We start from the raw sequence: 19,786 nt of genomic DNA, 5'->3' as shown, positions 1-19,786 counted from the left end.
GTCACTTGCATGAACACAGAAATTGGTTATTAGAAAAGCACATGAATAGAACTCAAACATAAAATGTTCCATCACAGGAGAACGAGAGGTTTTACCTACATAACACAACCAACATGGACATTTAATCATGTAGATAACATGGGTGGAGGTGCACATAATGTCATATATTTGGAACTGTTTTCCTGTGTGTGTATGGCAGAAATATTCACACTTCATCACATTGTTGCACTGTGCTGTATGTTACCCTTTCTATCAGCTTATATTATAAACTACAATGCGAAAGCTACTGTTTACGTGACTGTTAATCATGTCAGCACATGTAACAGACCCTTTTTTTGTTCCTTATTCTTCCTCTCCCCAATTCACTTAAACAATACTGCTTTATTTCCTATGGGCTTCACCAGAGTACCCCCTAGTGGCTGGAATACAACTGTATTAATCCCCTTAGCTACCATTTGGAACAGAGTGTAAAAGAGCTTGGCTCAGTTTCTTTTGTGGCTGACAGTTGGTCTACTTGTGCGTAAATTGCAACCTCTTCTATATACAAAAGTGGTGGGTTCTTAAATTCAGCTGGCAAAGCTGGGACCCATTGTAAGACATGCCAGTGTTTCTCGACAGCATCTCCCACTTTGCGCGAGTTCAAAGTATATGTGGTGGTGAACAGTGTTCTTTAGCGCTAGTGACGAAGGCCTTCAGGCCGATACATAAAGCAGTGTGTGGGTTTCTTCAGTTGTTAGTTACCATGCATCTGCAACAAAGATAGCCCAGATGTGCTGGTGCCTTCTGAGTTGTGTTACAGACTCAATTTCAAATGGATTAAATCGATTTGTCACTGGCCTACACATGATACCCCATAATATCAAAGTGGAATAATATTTTTGGAAATATTTACAAATGAATTAACAGTAGAACCACTAAAGCAGTCATTGTGGCTGCTCGTAAATTGTATTTATTACTCTGCCATTTTTTTGTCATGCTCCCTCCATCCTTGACTTTTCCTAAAAATACATCTATACAACACGCTGTGTTTTAACCGTAATATTACGAGCAGAACTGTAGTTATAGCCAGTTTTAGGAGGCTTGTCATTTGTCTGGATGGTTTTGCCCTCACCAGGCGACAAACAACACTGCCATAAATGCATGGAAGGAAGGGGTGTTTTTTTGTCACAATTTTGGACACATCTGTCAAGAATGAAGCATTAAACAGGTTTTAAATTTGTGAATTTTATTGAATGTTCTCCCTTGATGTCATAACATGAAAATAATTGTCAGATTTTTGTCAACGATTTATTAACAGCTGGATGGGAGTGTTCCCCGATGTGTTCTGGATCTCTTCACACTGGGGACAGGTCACATGGACACTTACTGCAGGAAGAAGAGAGAGAGCGACATTATAAAATCCCTTTCTATGAGCTTATTACACATTCCCACAAATAATTATTAAACAAATCCAATTTCGATAAACTCATATCTATTGGGTGAAATACCACAGTGTGACATCACAGCAGCAAGATTTGTGACATGTTGCCACAAGAAAAGGGCAACCAGTGAAGAACAAACACCATTGAAAATACAACTTATATTTATTTATTTTCCCTCTTGTACTTCAACAATTTGCACATCATTACAACACTGCATATAGACATGACATTTGAAATGTCTATTCTATTGGAACTTTGAATGTCTGTAATGTCTACTGTTCATTTGAATTGTTTAATCTATTTCACTTGCTTTGGCAATGTAAACATATATTTCCCATGCCCCTTGAATTGAGAAAGAGAGACCCTTAAATTGAAACGGTTTAACCACAACTTTTCTTCTACGTAAATACAGTGGAGAAATCCTGCACCGAGCCTTCACATGCTCATCCTCAGTCAGAAAGGAGGAAATAAAGATACAGTGGGGAGAACAAGTATTTGATACACTGCCGATTTTACAGGTTTTCCTACTTACAAAGCATGTAGAGGTCTGTCATTTTTATCATAGGTACACTTCAACTGTGAGAGATGGAATCTAAAACAAAATTCCAGAAAATCACATTATGATTTTTTTAAGCAATTAATTAGCATTTTATTGCATGACATAAGTATTTGATACATCAGAAAAGCAGAACTTAATATTTGGTACAGAAACCTTTGTTTGCAATTACAGAGATCATACGTTTCCTGTAGTTCTCGACCAGGTTTGCACACATTGCAGCAGGGATTTTGGCCCACTCCTCCATACAGACCTCCTCCAGATCCTTCAGGTTTCGGGGCTGTCGCTGGGCAATACGGACTTTCAGCTCCCTCCAAAGATTTTCTATTGGGTTCAGGTCTAGAGACTGGCTAGGCCACTCCAGGACCTTGAGATGCTTCTTACGGAGCCACTCCTTAGTTGCCCTGGCTGTGTGTTTTGGGTCGTTGTCATGCTGGAAGACCCAGCCACGACCCATCTTCAATGCTCTTACTGAGGGAAGGAGGTTGTTGGCCAAGATCTCGCGAGACATGGCCCCATCCATCCTCCCCTCAATACGGTGCAGTCGTCCTGTCCCCTTTGCAGAAAAGCATCCCCAAAGAATTATGTTTCCACCTCCATGCTTCACAGTTGGGATGGTGTTCTTGGGGTTGTACTCATCCTTCTTCTTCCTCCAAACACGGCGAGTGGAGTTTAGACCAAAAAGCTCTATTTTTGTCTCATCAGACCACTCCCATTCCTCCTCTGGATCATCCAGATGGTCATTGGCAAACTTCAGACGGGCCTGGACATGCGCTGGCTTGAGCAGGGGGACTGCCCGGCACCCTCCACAGCAACCCACCAAAGCCCCCACCATTTCTCCTTCACCCATATCCAGATAGCTGATGTTCTGAAAGAGCTGCAAAATCTGGACCCCTACAAATCAGCCTAAATGCATGCTATTCAACCGATCATTGCCCGCACCTGCCCGCCCATCCAGCATCATTACTCTGGACGGCTCAGACTTAGAATAGGTGGACAACTACAAATACCTAGGTGTCTGGCTAGACTGTAAACTCTCCTTCCAGACTCACATTAAGCATCTCCAATCCAAAGTTAAATCTAGAATTGGCTTCCTATTTCGCAACAAAGCTTCCTTCACTCATGCTGCCAAACATACCCTCGTAAAACTGACCATCCTACCGATCCTTGACTTCGGCGATGTCATCTATAAAATAGCCTCCAACACTTTACTCAGCAAACTGGATGTAGTCTATCACAGTGCCATCCATTTTGCCACCAAAGCCCCATACACTACTCACCACTGCGACCTATACGCTCTTGTTGGCTGGCCCTCGCTTCATACTCATCGCCAAACCCACTGGCTACAGGTTATCTACAGGTCTCTGCTAGGTAAAGCCCCGCCCTATCTCAGCTCGCTGGTCACCATAGCAGCACCCACTCGTAACACACGCTCCATCAGGTATATCTCACTGGTCACCCCGAAAGCCAATTCCTCCTTTGGTCGCCTTCCCTTCCAGTTCTCTGCTGCCACTGACTGGAACGAACTGCAAAAATCACTGAATCTGGAGATTCCCATCTCCCTCACTAGCTTTAAGAACCAGCTGTCAGAGCAGCTCACAGATCACTCTACCTGTACATAGCCCATCTGTAACAGCCCACCTCATCCCCATACTGTATTTATTTATTTAGCTCCTTTTGCACCACAGTATCTCTACTTGCACATCCATCTTCTGCACATCTACCATTCCAGTGTTTAATTGCCATATTGTAATTACTTCGCCACCATGGCCTATTTATTTCCTTAACTCCCTTATTTGACCTTATTTACACTCACTGTATATAGACTTAGTTTTCTTTTTTTTCTACTGTATTATTGACTGTATGTGTTGTTCATTCCGTGTGTAACTGTGTTGTTGTATGTGTTGAATTGCTATGCTTTATCTTGGCCAGGTCGCAGTTGCAAATGAGAACTTGTTCTCAACTAGCCTACCTGGTTAAATAAAAGGTGTAGAAAGACCCGGATGATCAGGAGAAGCTGATGTCTCACTTTGGATGGTGAGAGGCAGAACCAACAGACTCCATATTCACCGGCTCCCCTCTCTCCCTCGGTCCCCTATCTCGTTCCCCACTACCCCTCTCTCCCTCGGCCCCCTCTTTTGCTCCCCACTACCCCACTCCCTCTCCCTCCTCCTCTTTCCCTCTCTTCCCCTCTGCTGGAAAGGATTTGTGTTGTCTTGAGTGTTTGTAAAAATGCTAAATGTTACACTTATTCTCTATTTTCTTGAAATATGAATCTAAATAAATGGCATCTTTTTTTGTAGATGTCTGTCTTCAGTCTAGAAGACCTCCATTGCATTGAACCAAAAGTAGTTGTGGTTTTGTACTATTTAGAAAAAGCGTTGTGTAGTGCTCATTTTGTGATAACCGATGTGTTAGTTGTCTGTGGTAAAGCAGCAGGTCATTTTCTTTTTTACTGTTCTTCACTTCTAACAGGTTACATTTCAGGCTCCTATGGGGCCAAACACAATCCAACACACAACCAAAACAAACAGAAAATGCATCTAGTGAGTTTGTAGAGTCACCAACTCTATGTAGTCATTGCGTGCAAGAAATATGGGACTAAATACTAAAGTTTTGACTACTTCAATACACTCTAAGTCAGTTTTTCCCAACTCCGGTCCTCGAGTACCTCCGGGGAAACAGTTGGGAAACACTGCTCTAAGTGAATTGGTCAGAATACTTAAGACTTCTACAAATGGGGGGACTAGATACATAACGTGCTTTCATTTCTAAACTGTGAACCAAATGTACAATTGTAGCTTTACTGTCAAAATACATGAGGACTGTATATGCATTTATATTCCCTCGACTCAGTCTCCCTGCTTCTGCTCCTAACCTGTCATATATATATATATATATACATATACATAATCAATAGGAGCTAAGGTTGTGTGTTTATACCTCTGGTCCAGAAGGTTGTGTGTTTATACCTCTGTCTGGTCCAGAAGGTTGTGTGTTTATACCTCTATCTGGTCCAGAAGGTTGTGTTTATATACCTCTATCTGGTCCAGAAGGTTGTGTGTTTATACCTCTGGTCCAGAAGGTTGTGTGTTTATACCTCTGTCTGGTCCAGAAGGTTGTGTGTTTATACCTCTATCTGGTCCAGAAGGTTGTGTGTTTATACCTCTATCTGGTCCAGAAGGTTGTGTGTTTATCCACCAAATTCACTTCAATATTCACCACCAACATTGACCAATATCAGTCAATGCTAAAATTAAATGAGTGTCTAAACCAAAGCTTTATTTCTCTTGAGAAACTCTGGCCTCCTGTACACAGACAGACGGGTGTGTTGTGGTTCCTGTTTGAAGCGAGACATATTTAACAAACTAATATTTACAAAGTATTTGGTCACACTTAACAACAAATTGTATCCTATTCAAAGTCAAAAGCATTTCACATAACTGCACTAACATTACAGAACATGGATGTACAGTCACAGGAATATAATCTAATCATCTGATGTATTAATGTCCATATCTGAAGTCATGACCACTGTCAACCGCATCAAGTCACACGGTTGTGTGTGTGACTGTTGTCATGGAGACCCAGGTGTTCCTCCAGGACCGAGAAGGCTACTCTACCTGGCACAAGGACACTGAGCAAGGGTTACAGCTACCTAGTCCAAAAGCTGGATAGAGGGGCTCAGTGAATGTGGTGTGGAATGTGTACATATGGGTCAATGTTTCAGAGAGGACCGTGTAGAAGGACAGAGTGCCGGCCGGCCAGTCCAGATACACTCCTATTCTGTGCCTAGAGTGGTTCCTAAAGGGGGGGAATGTAATATCTGCGCCATTATGACAAAAATGTGTTTTGTACTCCATACACCAGGACTTGTCATTGTGTCCAATGACAACGTCATTGGAGATGCTGCCTTTTCTTTTGATTCCTTTGTACGTCACTCCGAGAACAACGTCATCAGTTGACTCCGTTTCCCAGTAATGGCGCTCAGTCAGAGCCTCTCTACAAAGAACCTGAAAAGCGTCATAAAATCTCTCTGGGTGATCAGGGTACGGCTGTTTCTTAATCTCATATCTCACCACTCTGTTTCCTTCAGACAGAGAAAGGTGTTTGTTTGCTGTGTTTGGGTCCAGTGTGAGATCACAGGCATCTGTAGACAAGAGGTGAGAGGAGAGGATCAGCTGGATTAAATCAGGAGTGTATTGTTACCAGGGCTGTCAAACTGTTTTAAAACTATGTTTATGTGTAGTATAATACATTATTATGTAACATGTCAAGTATAATGTATTCTTACACTTCTTCAGCAGCTCCAGTTTCACCCAGCACTCATCGTTCTGGTCAATACTGTGCGAGAGGCAGGAGAACAGATAGTGTGAATATACTCAAAGGTCTTACTAGAGTATCTTGCATTATTTTCATCAACTGCACTTACTTGATGTTCAGTCTACAGGCTGGATCTTCCATAGTAGCAGAGAGCATCTTCACTCCTGAGTCTCCTGGGTAATTGTAGCTCAGGTCCAGCTCTCTCAGGTGGGAGGGGTTTGACGTTAGTGCTGAAGCCAGATAATCACAGCCTTCCTTTGTGACTCTACAGAACGGCAGCCTGCAAAGAGAGGTAATGACGATCATTGGCACATAAATCCTGCTTTTGTAGCGATGAGACAAGATAGTAAAACAATTGGATACCACGAAATTGGGGAGAAAAAAGGGTAACAAAAAAAAAGTGTGGACATGGAACAAAAAGTTCAGACCCACTTGTTTATTTATCAAAGTTGATATATCAATGGGGATTAAAACATACTGACACGGAAACTACACGCCAAGAGAAAACCTGGTTGTACATTTTTTGAATGGAGCATGCTTGTTTAAGATGGTGAGGAAGGCACTTTTAAAGAATAACCAGGCGTCCTCTACTGACGGGATGAGGTCAATGTCTTTCCAGGATACCCCGGCCAGGTCAATTAGAAAGGCCTGCTCGCAGAAGTGTTTTAGGGAGCGTTTGACAGTGATGAGGGGTGGTCGTTTGATCGCAGACCCATTACAGATGCAGATTGAAAACAGCAGAGGTGTATTTGGAGAGCGAGTTATTTAGGAGGATATCTATGAGGGTGCCTGTGTTTACGGATTTGGGGTTGTACCTGGTAGGTTCATTGATAATTTGTGTGAGATTGAGGCCATCAAGCTTAGATTGTAGGATGGCCGGGGTGTTAAGCATGTCCCAGTTTAGGTCACTGAGTAGCACGAGCTCAGAAGATAGATGGGGAGCAATCAATTCACATATTCTGGTTAGAGCCAGTTTGCGCTGTTCTATGAAGTGAGTAGTACACAGCGTTGTACGAGATCTTCAGTTTCTTGGCAATTTCACGCATGGAATAAGCCATCATTTCTCGGAACAAGAATAGACTGATGAGTTTCAGAAGAAAGTTCTTTGTTTCTGGACATTTTGAGCCTGTAATCGAACCCACAAATGCTGATGCTCCAGATACTCAACTAATCTAAAGGCCAGTTTTATTGCTTCTTTATTCAGAACAACAGTTTTCAGCTGTGTTAACATAATTACAAAAGGGTTTTCTAATGATCAATTAGCCTTTTAAAATGATAAACTTGGATTAGCTAACACAACGTGCCATTGGAACACAGGAGTGATGGTTGCTGATAATGGGCATCTGTACGCCTATGTAGATATTCCATAAGAAATCTGCCTTTTCTAGCTACAATATTCATATACAACATTAACAATGCACACTGTATTTCTGATCAATTTGATGTTATTTTCATGGACAAAACAATTGCGTTTTCTTTCAAAAACATTTCAAAGTGACCCCAAACTTTTGAACGGTAGTGTACGTACATACTATATATATATATATATATATATATATATATATTAGCATGGGTATATACAGTGCCTTGCGAAAGTATTCGGCCCCCTTGATCTTTGCGACCTTTTGCCACATTTCAGGCTTCAAACATAAAGATATAAAACTGTACTTTCGCAAGGCACTGTATATATATTAGCATGGGTATATATATATTAGCATGGGTATATATATATATATTAGCATGGGTATATATATATATATTAGCATGGGTATATATATATTAGCATGGGTATATATATATATATATATATATTAGCATGGGTATATATATATATATATATTAGCATGGGTATATATATTAGCATGGGTATATATATATATATATTAGCATGGGTATATATATATATATTAGCATGGGTATATATATATATATATTAGCATGGGTATATATATATATTAGCATGGGTATATATATATATATTAGCATGGGTATATATATATTAGCATGGGTATATATATATTAGCATGAGTATATATATATATTAGCATGGGTATATATATATATATATATATTAGCATGGTTATATATATATATATATATATATATATATATATATATATATATTAGCATGGGTATATATATATATATATTAGCATGGGTATATATATATATATATTAGCATGGGTATATATATATATATATATATTAGCATGGGTATATATATATATATATATATATTAACATGGGTATATATATATATATATATTAACATGGGTATATATATATATATATATTAGCATGGGTATATATATATATATATATTAGCATGGGTATTGAAATATACTAGAGGGTGGATAACAATAAAAACACTAATATAAGAAGTGGACAGTACATGTTTTGTTTTTGGTCTGAATGTGTACATTATGATTTTTCTCTGAACTGTATGTGAACCCCTCTGCAATCTACTGGCACTAATCATTAAAACTAGGACTTCAACCAGGCTGTCCCTATGCTCTTTGCTCTCTTTCTCTCTTAAACTGCTAGCACAAAGCCTCTGTGAAAATGTGGTTTTTCACAAAAGAGCATGAAAAAAATATAAACTGGCCCAGCTCTACATAATTCAGCAAGGATGTGTGCAACTACCACACATTATAGGTATTACCAAATACCTTTCAATTCACATTCCTTGCAGAAATAACTACTTGTAAACCTTTTAAAACATCCAGAAAGACAGTGGTCTTAGAAGGGCATTTATACTTTAAAATACATATTGTATGTGGATGACAAAATTCTGCAGTATTTTAATGTCCTTGTTTCATATTTTTTTCCTTACCTCCAACTCTATATATCCAAGTGACCCTATGAGGACCTTGGGGATCAGATTTATCATTATACCCATTGATCAAACGTATAACAGACAGACACTGCTCAAAAGGAGTTGTTTGTGATATCTACACTCAGTTGCCACTTTATTAGGTTCATCACCCTATTCACGAAAATAAATTGCTCCTACATACACCAAGTCCAGTGGTCTTGGCTTCCTAGACACTAAAGCATGCAGAGAAGTATTCTGGTATTCTGTTTGAACTTTAGAATGTGCAAAATGACAGCAGTCTGTGATGGTCTTTTGTAACTCAGAAAAGTTCCAAAACTGTTTTTTTTTATTTTTATAATTCCAACACAGCTTGTATTGACTGTAAAAAAAACTCCATGTGGACATAAAAACATGAACACTCCATCTCATCACATTCCAGAATGTGTTCTGGGAATACCCGGGGTACTAAACATTTGGCTGTAAGTGTTGAACAGTTGAATCTCTTACCTCAGGAGATGGTACCATTCAGCTTGTCTGGGGATGACAAAGAAGGACTTCAACAAAGCCCAAATAGAAAATGATTGGAAGGGGGCTCTTTGCTGTTAAATTAGAGACATATAAATAACTGTTGTGCCTTTTAACTACTTTATAATGTGGAACTGTTGCACTAAAAATGCAAACATTGATTTGGCATACAATTTAAGATTGCAAACATTGTCTGACTTCATATAGAACAAATTGCACTTGAAATTAACATTTCTTTAAAGATATTGCAAATAAATGCATATTTTCACTTTTTTTCTGCAAAAATCACTGAATTAGTTATTGATTTCTTCATCTTTAAGGGCAATATTTGAGATTTTATGTATTTCTATCAAATCGAAACTGTAATTTCTACTTAAAACAAAAGTATGCTAGACATTTATAGAATAAATCATACCTAGTTTGATGATTATGACATAGTCAGTGAAAACGTTATTAATTTATACTGCTTTAAATGGCATTTGATATATTATGTATTTCTATCAAGCCAACTGGAATTTGTACTCAAAACAAAGGTTGTAAAAGTATGTTAGACATTTATAGAATAAATCATATCTAGTTTGATGATTATGTGACAAACAGTGAATTAGTTATTGATTTTTACATTTTTAAATGGCTTTTGGCGAATGTCTGTTGAAGGTCTGAATGTGTGAATATAAAACCAACTTTACCTCGATCAGTTTGTCAGTGTCAAAGTAGCCTGCCATTTCGATCATTTGTGCGGTATAAAATAAAACGTTTCTGCCAAAGTCTCCAGTCATGTAAAATGACGTAGAATTGCATGAAATGCGTTTATAAAAGGCCCAAGTTTTACCCGACCAAAGGCTACTAAACATGTTTACAGCAGGGTTGAAATGTCAAGGCTTTGTTCCCTTTTTATCGGGAAATGCATTCACGTTAAACGCTGCATGTCAGCGGAATCGGAAATGACCTTCACATTTCTTTCAAGGAATCTGTAAGGCTTCAGTTTGAATAGAGCCCTAGATGACACCAACCATGGATAAGTAGCCTATTGTCGCATGTCTTTGGGTAAAAGCCATAGTAAAAGTTGACGGGAGATTGTGATGGGGCAGATAAAAATTCTCTTTGGGCCGATACCTTAGAAAGAGTTGGTTAGATAGAGAGAAATGACGTGCTAATTTATTCAATTAAGCTCATATGTATATGCAAATGAGTTGTTATTTTCAAATGTTATTATTCAATCAATATAATAACAAAACATAGAAAAGAGAGTAGCCTACCAACCTCAGAGTCTCCAGTTTACAGTGGGGATTCCCCAGTGCAGTAGACAGCAGCTTTACTCCTGAATCCTTCAGGTCATTGTTACTCAGATCCAGCTCTCTCAGGTGTGAGGGGATGGTCTGAAGAGCTGACGCCAGTGCTTCACAACTTTCGTTATTGAGATTACATTGATGGAGCCTAAATGAAAAGAAGAAACATATGAAGACAGAAAGTCCCCAGTCCCTGCCAGCCACCATCACGATTGAAACTGTTTTACTCAGCGACCTGTTCAGTTGGATTTGGCCCAAACCTTTTATCCTGTGTCCCAGATCTGTTTTAGATCCATGCATCGTTTTCTCCTATATCAGCTGTTGAACTCTGTAGCTGTCTTAAAATCAACATTGGCCTCTTAATGACGTCCCTGTTAACCTGCTATGTTGACCTTGCTCCAAGGAATATGTACTTAGTGTCTTGGTATTTGGTATAACCTCCCCCTGATCACTGCCTGTCCACAATGTCCATGGGATGTTTTAGAAATACTCCATAATATTTCTTTAACATTGAAAGTGTGAGAGTTGATTGTGGAGATCAGTGAAAATAATCAGGCTATATTTTTTATTTATTTTATTTAACCTTTATTTAACTTGGCAAGTCAGTTAAGAACAAATTCTTATTTTCAATGACGGCCTAGGAACAGTGGGTTAACTGCCTGTTCAAGGGCAGAACGACAGATTTGTACCTTGTCAGCTCGGGGATTTGAACTTGCAACCTTTCGGTTACTAGTCCTTCAAGAAATACAAACCTGAGAACAAGAAACATACTGACCTCAATTTCTCCAGTTTACAGTGTGGACTTTTGAGTCCAGTGGAGAGCAGCTCCACTCTTAAATCGATCAGGTCACAGTGAACAATGTCCAGCTCTTTCAGATGAGAGGAATTTGAGCTGATAGCGGAGACTAGTACTTCACAGAAGTCGTCTGTTAGTGTATTTCGATTCAGCCTGTACACAAGATTTATTTCATTTTATTATAACATGCATTTTGTTTGTAATTCAAAGATCCCAACATGCTAAATCAAAACGCCTGCATTTATTTAGTAAATCAAACAACCCCTGACAAAGAAATGAATTACTTTGAATTCACAGTCCAAATCGATGAACTAACAGAAAAACTACTGACCTCAGTATCTCCAGTTTACAGTGTTGACTCCCTAGTCCAGTAGAGAGTACCTCAACTACAGAATCCCGCAGTGTGAAGTTACTCAAGCCCAGCTCTCTCAGGTTGCAGCTGAGAACTGTTTTTATAGAGGAGACCAAATTATCACGGCCCTTTTTTACGAGTCCATTCCCGCAGAGACTGCAATTGCAGATATAATGCATTTTAAGGCAGCTTGTTTCATCAACACATTGAGGCAGATTGTTTTGTGAGACATGCTGTTATATCTTGTGGACAGATGCACGTAACATAACTGGTATCGATGCCAGACTGGTGTGACGACTAATGAGAAAGTTTGTTTCGGTGTGGCATTAGCACATGGTTTGCAGTAATATATAATCTTGAACACACTAAAATCTTGCATAATTGCATCAGATGCTCGATTAATGCTGCATTCACATGATAGTCAGAAGAAGGAAACTATTACATTTCCGACTTGCTAACTAATTGAACGCGGCACGCGTAAAACTACAACCAGTTAGCAAGTCAAAGATTTCAGAGTTTCCTAGTTGCGACTAGCACGTGAACACGGCATAAGTCAATTTGAGGCAAATGTTTGCCTAAATGGTCATTGTAGTGACAAAGAAAATATTAACACATACAAGAAAGAAAATGTTACCTCATCATTCAATGGCACTTGCTGACATAAAATGTATTTTTCTATTTTAAAAAATCAAATAAAAATCTCTTCAATTACCTCAGTGCTTCCAGTTTACAGTCTTGGCTAGACAGTCCAGTACAGAGCACATCCACTTCTGAATCCATCAAGATTAAATCTATCAGGTGCAGTTCTCTCAATGGTGAGTTTGGTAACTGGAGAGCTGAGGCCAACGCTGCACAGTACCATCTATCCAGATAAACGCCTTCAATTCTGCAGAAACAGAGGAAAATTACATTTAGTCTACATTTGAGTCATTTAGCAGACTTACAAGAGTGAATAGGGTTAAGGGCCTTGCTTTTCACCTAGTCAACTCAGGGATTCGAACCAGCAACCTTGCGGTTCCTGGCCCATCGGTCTTAACTGCTAGACTACCTGCTGCCCTAATTATTCCTGTGAGGATTTGGATCTGCACAGTTCTCCATAATTTCTGTTTGCACACAGGCCCCGATTCTGACCTTAAGCGCGCTTAAATGGAATGTAATTCCCTTTTTATGTGATTCTCTCTGAGTATTTTTGACCTTGAATACTTTTCACCCACTAATCATTTGAGGTGGAGCTTGAATGAATGAAGGTGTGGTGGAGGCGTGTCTACAGACTGACCCTATTCTGACCTTGAGGCATGTCTACAGACTGACCCTATTCTGACCTTGACTTCTGACCCTATTCTCACCTTTACGCATGAGGAAACCATGAAGAAGGTCAAGCGAACCTGACGGTTCAAGGTGGAATTTTTGTATTTTATTTAACCTTTATTTAACTAGGCAAGTCAGTTAAAACTTCTTATGGCCTCAGGGGCAGTATTGAGTAGCTTGGATGAAAGGTGCCCAGAGGTGCCCAGGGTAAACGGCCTGCTCCTCAGTCCCAGTTGCTAATATATGCATATTATTATTAGTATTGGATAGAAAACACTCTGAAGTTTCTAAAACTGTTTGAATGATGTCTGTGAGTATAACATAACTCATATGGCATGCAAAAATCTGAGAAGAAATCCAAACAGGAAGTGGGAAATCTGAGGTTGGTCAATTTTCAACCCAGCCCCTATTGAATACACAGTGGGATATTGGTTATGATCCACTTCCTAAGGCTTCCACTAGAGGTCAACCGTCTCTAGAATGAGGCTTCTACTGTGATGTGGGGCCGGATGGGAGCTCTTTGAGTCAGTGGTCTGGCAGAGAGCCAGGTCCTGGTCACGCGCATTTCACATGATAGCGACCTGCGTTCCATGGCTTTTCTACAGACATAGGAATTCTCCGGTTGGAACGTTATTGAAGATTTATGATAAAAACATCCTAAAGATTGATTCTATACTTAGTTTGAAATGTTTCTACGACCTGTAATATAACTTTTGGAAGTTTTTGTCCGACGTTATGCTGGACCTGCACGAGTGTTTGGATTTGTGTACCTAATGCCCTAACAAAAGTAGCTACTTGGACATAAATAATGGACATTATCGAACAAATCAAACATTTATTGTGGAACTAGGATTCCTGGGAGTGCATTCTGATGAAGACCATCAAAGGTAAGGGAATATTTACAATGTTATTTCTGATTTCTGTTGACTCCAACATGGCAGATAATTTCTTTTTCTTTTTCTGAGCGCCTTCTCAGATTATTGCATGGTTTGTCTTTTCCGTAAAGCTTTTTTGAAATCGGACACAGCGGTTGCATTAAGGAGAGGTTAAGGAGAGGTTAAGGAGATATTTCCATGTCTAACAATTGTATTTTCATTGACATTTACAATGAGTATTTCTGTAAAATGATGTGGCTCTCTGCAATATCACCGGATGTTTTTGGAACAAGTGAAAGTAACGCGCCAATGTATACTGAGATTTAAAAAAATATAAATATGAACTTTATCAAACAAAACATACATGTATTGTGGAACATGAAGTCCTATGAGTGTCTGATGATCTTCATCAGATAAGGTTAGTGATTCATTTTATCTCTATTTGTGCTTTTTGTGACTCCTCTCTTTGGCTGGAAAAATGGTTGTGTTTTTCTGTGAGTTGGTGGTGACCTAACATAATCGTCTGTGGTGCTTTCGCTGTAAAGCCTATTTGAAATCGGACACTGTGGTGTGATTAACAACAAGATTACCTTTAAAACGGTATAAAATACATGTAATTATGAGATTTCTGTTGTTTTGAATTTGGCGCCCTGCACTTTCACTGGCAGTTGTCATATCGATCCCATTAACGGGATTGCAGCCATAAGAAGTTTTTAAGAACAAATTCTTATTTACAATAACAGCCTAGGAACAGTGAGTTAACTACCTTGTTCAGGGGTAGAACAACATATTTTTACCCTGTCAGCTCAAAGATTTGATCAAACAACCTTTCGTTTACTGGCCCAACGCTCTAACCACTAGGCTACCTGCCGCCCCGAAAGTTCAGTGTTTGAAAAAGCATCTACTTTATTTTTTTCCGATAGAAATAAAAGCATTTTCCATGCACTGTAATTTATAAATTGACAAGTGCTAGGTAAATGAGTAATCCATTTGGAGAAAGGGATTGTAAATACACAGTAATTGTTTTAAGATTTTTCTTTATCATCCCTGGAGAGTGCCAAACATTCAACTTGAGGCCCCCATAGTGCCAAACATTCAACTTGAGGCCCCCAGAGTGCCAAACATTCAACTTGAGGCCCCCAGAGTGCCAAACATTCAACTTGAGGCCCCCAGAGTGCCAAACATTCAACTTGAGGCCCCCAGAGTGCCAAACATTCAACTTGAGGCCCCCAGAGTGCCAAACATTCAACTTGAGGCCCCCAGAGTGCTAAACATTCAACTTGAGGCCCCCAGAGTGCCAAACATTCAACTTGAGGCCCCCAGAGTGCTAAACATTCAGGCCAAAAAAGCCTGACGTTAGAACGTCTGCACCATTAAAGCTGGAGTCCGTTCTTGGTGAAACTGCCACGTGCTTCTGGGATATTACAACAACAAAGAAGTTACTTCAAACAACGAACACTTTTGTTCCCCCCAACATCATTGCCGGTGCAGAACACTCTGCCGGACACTCCTCTCCTCCGTTTCTTAAACAAAACAAAAACACTGATAAAGGTATTGGGGTGAACAGTGGCGCTGTGCGGATTCCAGCTTTAAAGGGGAAATCCAGTAGAAATGGACAGTTTTCAGTTGAGAAATTATATTCTAGGGTTGGATTTTTTTTTTTACTGTTAAAGTAGCAGCCATATCAGCCAGGGAAACTAATTGTTCTCACTTTATGATTGAACATTCAGGTTTTTCTCCCTGACTGTGGCGCTATTTACCTAAATTATTAGGATTTTCTAGTGATCACAACAAAACGACTTATTGCGCTCAAATAGAGTAGCCTACCTCTCCTCTTATAGTTGGGCGTGCGAGATCAAGTGGGCCGAGTATACTCTGGGGTCCCATGTGCCCGTCATCTCACACCTGTGTCTGAATTTTATACAAATTATTAAAAGGAATAATTTTGACAGTAACCCTCCTTTTTAATTTCCACATGTAGCAAGCGTGGTGTCCAATCTACATGGGTGGTAGGTGAATCAGACAATATCGTTTTCATGCATCTAATTGCTGCCTGCCTCTGCTTCCCCAGTTAATTGGCTATCAAGTTTTTTTTTTTTAAGTGAGTGAATCAGGTCGGACTCGGTTGGAGAGTGAGTGTGTTGTTCAAAATGGATAAACAAAAGGTAAGACCAAGTTGTGCACAAAAACACAGCACAAAAGCTTTATCTGATCACGGTCGTGCCATATTACCGAAGATAACCACATCATGCGGGAGGGTCCCCCAAATGCCGACTTTATGGGGGTCCGGAGAAACTCAGCTACACCAGTGTATATGTTCCATACTAACAGCCATCCAAATATTGCATTTCAGGTCAAAGAGGTAATGGGTAATGAAAACAATAACAATTCAGTATATTCATTGTTATTTGGTATGTGTGAATGTTGACGATCTTTCTTACATTGCCTTTCTGCAGTTCCTCACAGCTGGAAGAAGTCTGAAAAAACCCTTTTGGGAGGTTTTATATTTCTTCAGGACAAACTCATCCAACACCTTCTCTGACATCAGAAGTACATAGGCCAGTACTGAGCAATGAGCGGGTGAGAGCTCTCTGTCTGCTTCCTTTTCTGACAGATATCTCTGAATGTCTTCATGTAGGGAATGGTCTTTAACTTCTTCAGTCAAAGAGAAGAGATTGAGGCACCTCTCAGGGGAGACATCAATTAGATCCATCTCCTTGAGTATTATCTTCATTTCTTTAACAATCTCTGAACTGTTCTCTGTCTTTGGCAGCAGGCCTTGTAGAAGGCACTGAACGGATTCCATAGACATTCCAAGAAGGAAGCGGAGGAACATGTCCATCTCTCCATTCTCTCTGGACACAGAATTGTACATGGTAATCTCCATCAACTCATCCAAGGGAAGGTCTACAGGCTCGTTCTCCAAGATAGCTTTGAGATATGGTTCTGAACCTTCCATCAGAAAAGACTTGAGGCTCGATGACGTCTTGAGGCTCTTGGTTGTGAAACAGTGGAAAACAAAGAGGGCAGCAATAAACTCCTGAATGGTCAGATGCATGAAGCAATACACCTTCTTTTTGTACACCTTCTCTTCTTTAAAGATTTCTGTGCACAACGCAGAGTAGACTGCAACTTCACTGATGTCAATGCCATATTCATTCAGGTCTTCCTCATAGAACATGAGATTGCGTTTCTCCAGGTGTTCAAACGCTAGCTTCCCCAGCTTCAGAAGGAAGTCTTTATTTGATTCCCAGATCTTCTGTTTATCCCTCTCATGCCCAGGATCCTTTTGTGCCAGCTGTATTTGAATGAGCAGGAAGTGAGTGTACATCTCAGTCAGAGTTGTAGGGATTTCTCCATTCACATTTTCTCTCAACAGTTCCTCAAGAACCTTAGCGGAAATCCAACAGAAGACTGGTATGTGGCACATGATTTGGAAAGTTCTCGATGTTGTAATGTGTGCGATGATTCTTCTGGCAACTTCCCCATTCTTGACCCTCTTTTTGAAGTACTCCTCTTTCTGTCGCTCATCGAACCCTCTTACTTCTGTCACCAGGTTGATGTATCTACGGGGAATCTGATTGGCTGCTGCAGGTCTAGAGGTTATCCATATCAGAGCTTTGGGAAGCAGCTTCTCCTCGATGAGGTTTGTCACCAATACATCTACATTGTGACCTGTCTTTGTAACATCAGTCACCCTCTTGGTATTGAACTTTAGTGGATGTCGCTTTTCATCCAGACCATCAAAGATGAACAGAACTTTGCTGGTAGCATATATCTTTGCATCTTTTATCTCTGTAAGTTCAGGGTGGAAGTCATTTATAAGTCCATGAAGACTTAACTCATCATCTTTGATCGAATGCAGCTCTCTGAAAGGGAGGACAAAGATGAAATCCAAATCCTGATTGGCTTTTCCTTCGACCCAGTCAAGGACGAACTTCTGCACGGAGACTGTTTTTCCAATGCCAGCAATGCCCTTTGTCAGCACAGTTTTAATGGGTCTCTTCTCTTCTTCCTCTTGTCCAGCTAAGGGCTTGAATATGTCATTAGAGTTGATTGGAGTGTCCGACGATGTTTCTCTTCTGGATGTGTATTCAATCTGCCAAACCTCATGTTCTTTATTAACTCCTTCATTCTCTCCCAGCGTGATATAGAGCTGTGTGTAGATGCTGTTCAGGGGAGTTTCTTCCTCTGCAGTGCCTTCAAACACAAACCTAAACTTCTTCTTCAGACTGGCTTTATGTTCCTCTTTAACTCTCTGTATGAGTTCTGTAAGGACAGAGTCAGAATAAAACAGCTTCGTTATTAGAGCATAAGATGAAGAAGAAGTCTTATCCACCTTTCACTCATACGGTTGAGACTGTCTACTAATAAACCACTATAAGGTCTAGTGAGGTGCTGTGGGGGTTTCATGAGACTGTCTACTAATAAACCACTATAAGGTCTAGTGAGGTGCTGTGGGGTTTTCATGAGACTGTCTACTAATAAACCACTATAAGGTCTAGTGAGGTGTTGTGGGGTTTTCATTGAGACTGTCTACTAATAAACCACTATAAGGTCTAGTGAGGTGCTGTGGGTTTTTCATGAGACTGTCTACTAATAAACCACTATAAGGTCTAGTGAGGTGCTGTGGGGGTTTCATGAGACTGTCTACTAATAAACCACTATAAGGTCTAGTGAGGTGTTGTGGGGTTTTCATTGAGACTGTCTACTAATAAACCACTATAAGGTCTAGTGAGGTGCTGTGGGGTTTTCATGAGACTGTCTACTAATAAACCACTATAAGGTCTAGTGAGGTGCTGTGGGGTTTTCATAGTTTTTTTCTTAATTTGTCAGAAGTCAACTAATTATTCACCATTCCTCATCCTACTCCTTTATCAGTAGTCATCTTATTCAACTCATTCCATTCCTCATCCTACTCCTTTATCAGTAGTCATCTTATTCACCATTCCTCATCCTACTCCTTTATCAGTAGTCATCTTATTCAACTCATTCCATTCCTCATCCTACTCCTTTTGAGTCCACACTTACTTATACTGTATCTATGGTAACATCTCCTATGAATACCCTCTTCATAATGCATTATATGTGCATGCATATGCACAATACACAATGCAATATAACCTATTAGCTCCTATGTCATACATCATAATATGTGCTTATAATTAAAGATGTATTTAGTCTTCTTTGTCTTTATCTTCATATTGTGGTGGTAGTGGATGGCAGTGTGTGTTCCTCGACACGCTCTGGGTCTCTCTGCACTCTGGGGACAGGTAGCATAGATCACCATGCAACTCACTGCAGAAAGAGAGAGAGGGTTCAACCACAAAACTTTTATTTTAAACACACACACACTCTCTAAAGTAAAATGTTTGACACCTTACCTTTTTTGTGTGTCACTGCATTGTGCAACCTGGGAGGAGTCATCTAGAATTTGAACAAAGAAGGAAAATATATGATATTCTCCTACAGTTCTGAAGGTGACTTGATTGAATACAGTATGAATTTAATGTGCAGGTGGATACT

The 19,786-nt window shown here is 39.8% G+C and overlaps 1 protein-coding gene across 1 annotated transcript; it reads right to left on the bottom strand.

The window, feature by feature from the left end:
- Nucleotides 1-1,237: 1,237 nt before the first annotated feature.
- On the bottom strand, nt 1,238-18,602 carry LOC139402180 (NACHT, LRR and PYD domains-containing protein 12-like; the record flags this gene model as incomplete). Its single annotated transcript, XM_071146277.1, has 9 exons — nt 1,238-1,365; nt 6,057-6,127; nt 6,272-6,321; nt 6,410-6,580; nt 10,904-11,077; nt 11,705-11,878; nt 12,057-12,233; nt 12,790-12,963; nt 16,702-18,602. Coding segments are annotated over 9 exons (2,895 nt in total), but the record flags the coding sequence as incomplete, so codon positions are not given.
- Between the last annotated feature and the right edge of the window lie 1,184 nt (nt 18,603-19,786).

The sequence above is a fragment of the Oncorhynchus clarkii genome, unplaced genomic scaffold (genome assembly GCF_045791955.1).
Source record: "Oncorhynchus clarkii lewisi isolate Uvic-CL-2024 unplaced genomic scaffold, UVic_Ocla_1.0 unplaced_contig_1142_pilon_pilon, whole genome shotgun sequence".
NCBI classification, from domain to species: domain Eukaryota; kingdom Metazoa; phylum Chordata; class Actinopteri; order Salmoniformes; family Salmonidae; genus Oncorhynchus; species Oncorhynchus clarkii.
The sequence above is the reverse complement of the archived record's forward strand: the minus strand, read 5'-3'. Positions and strand labels throughout refer to the sequence as shown.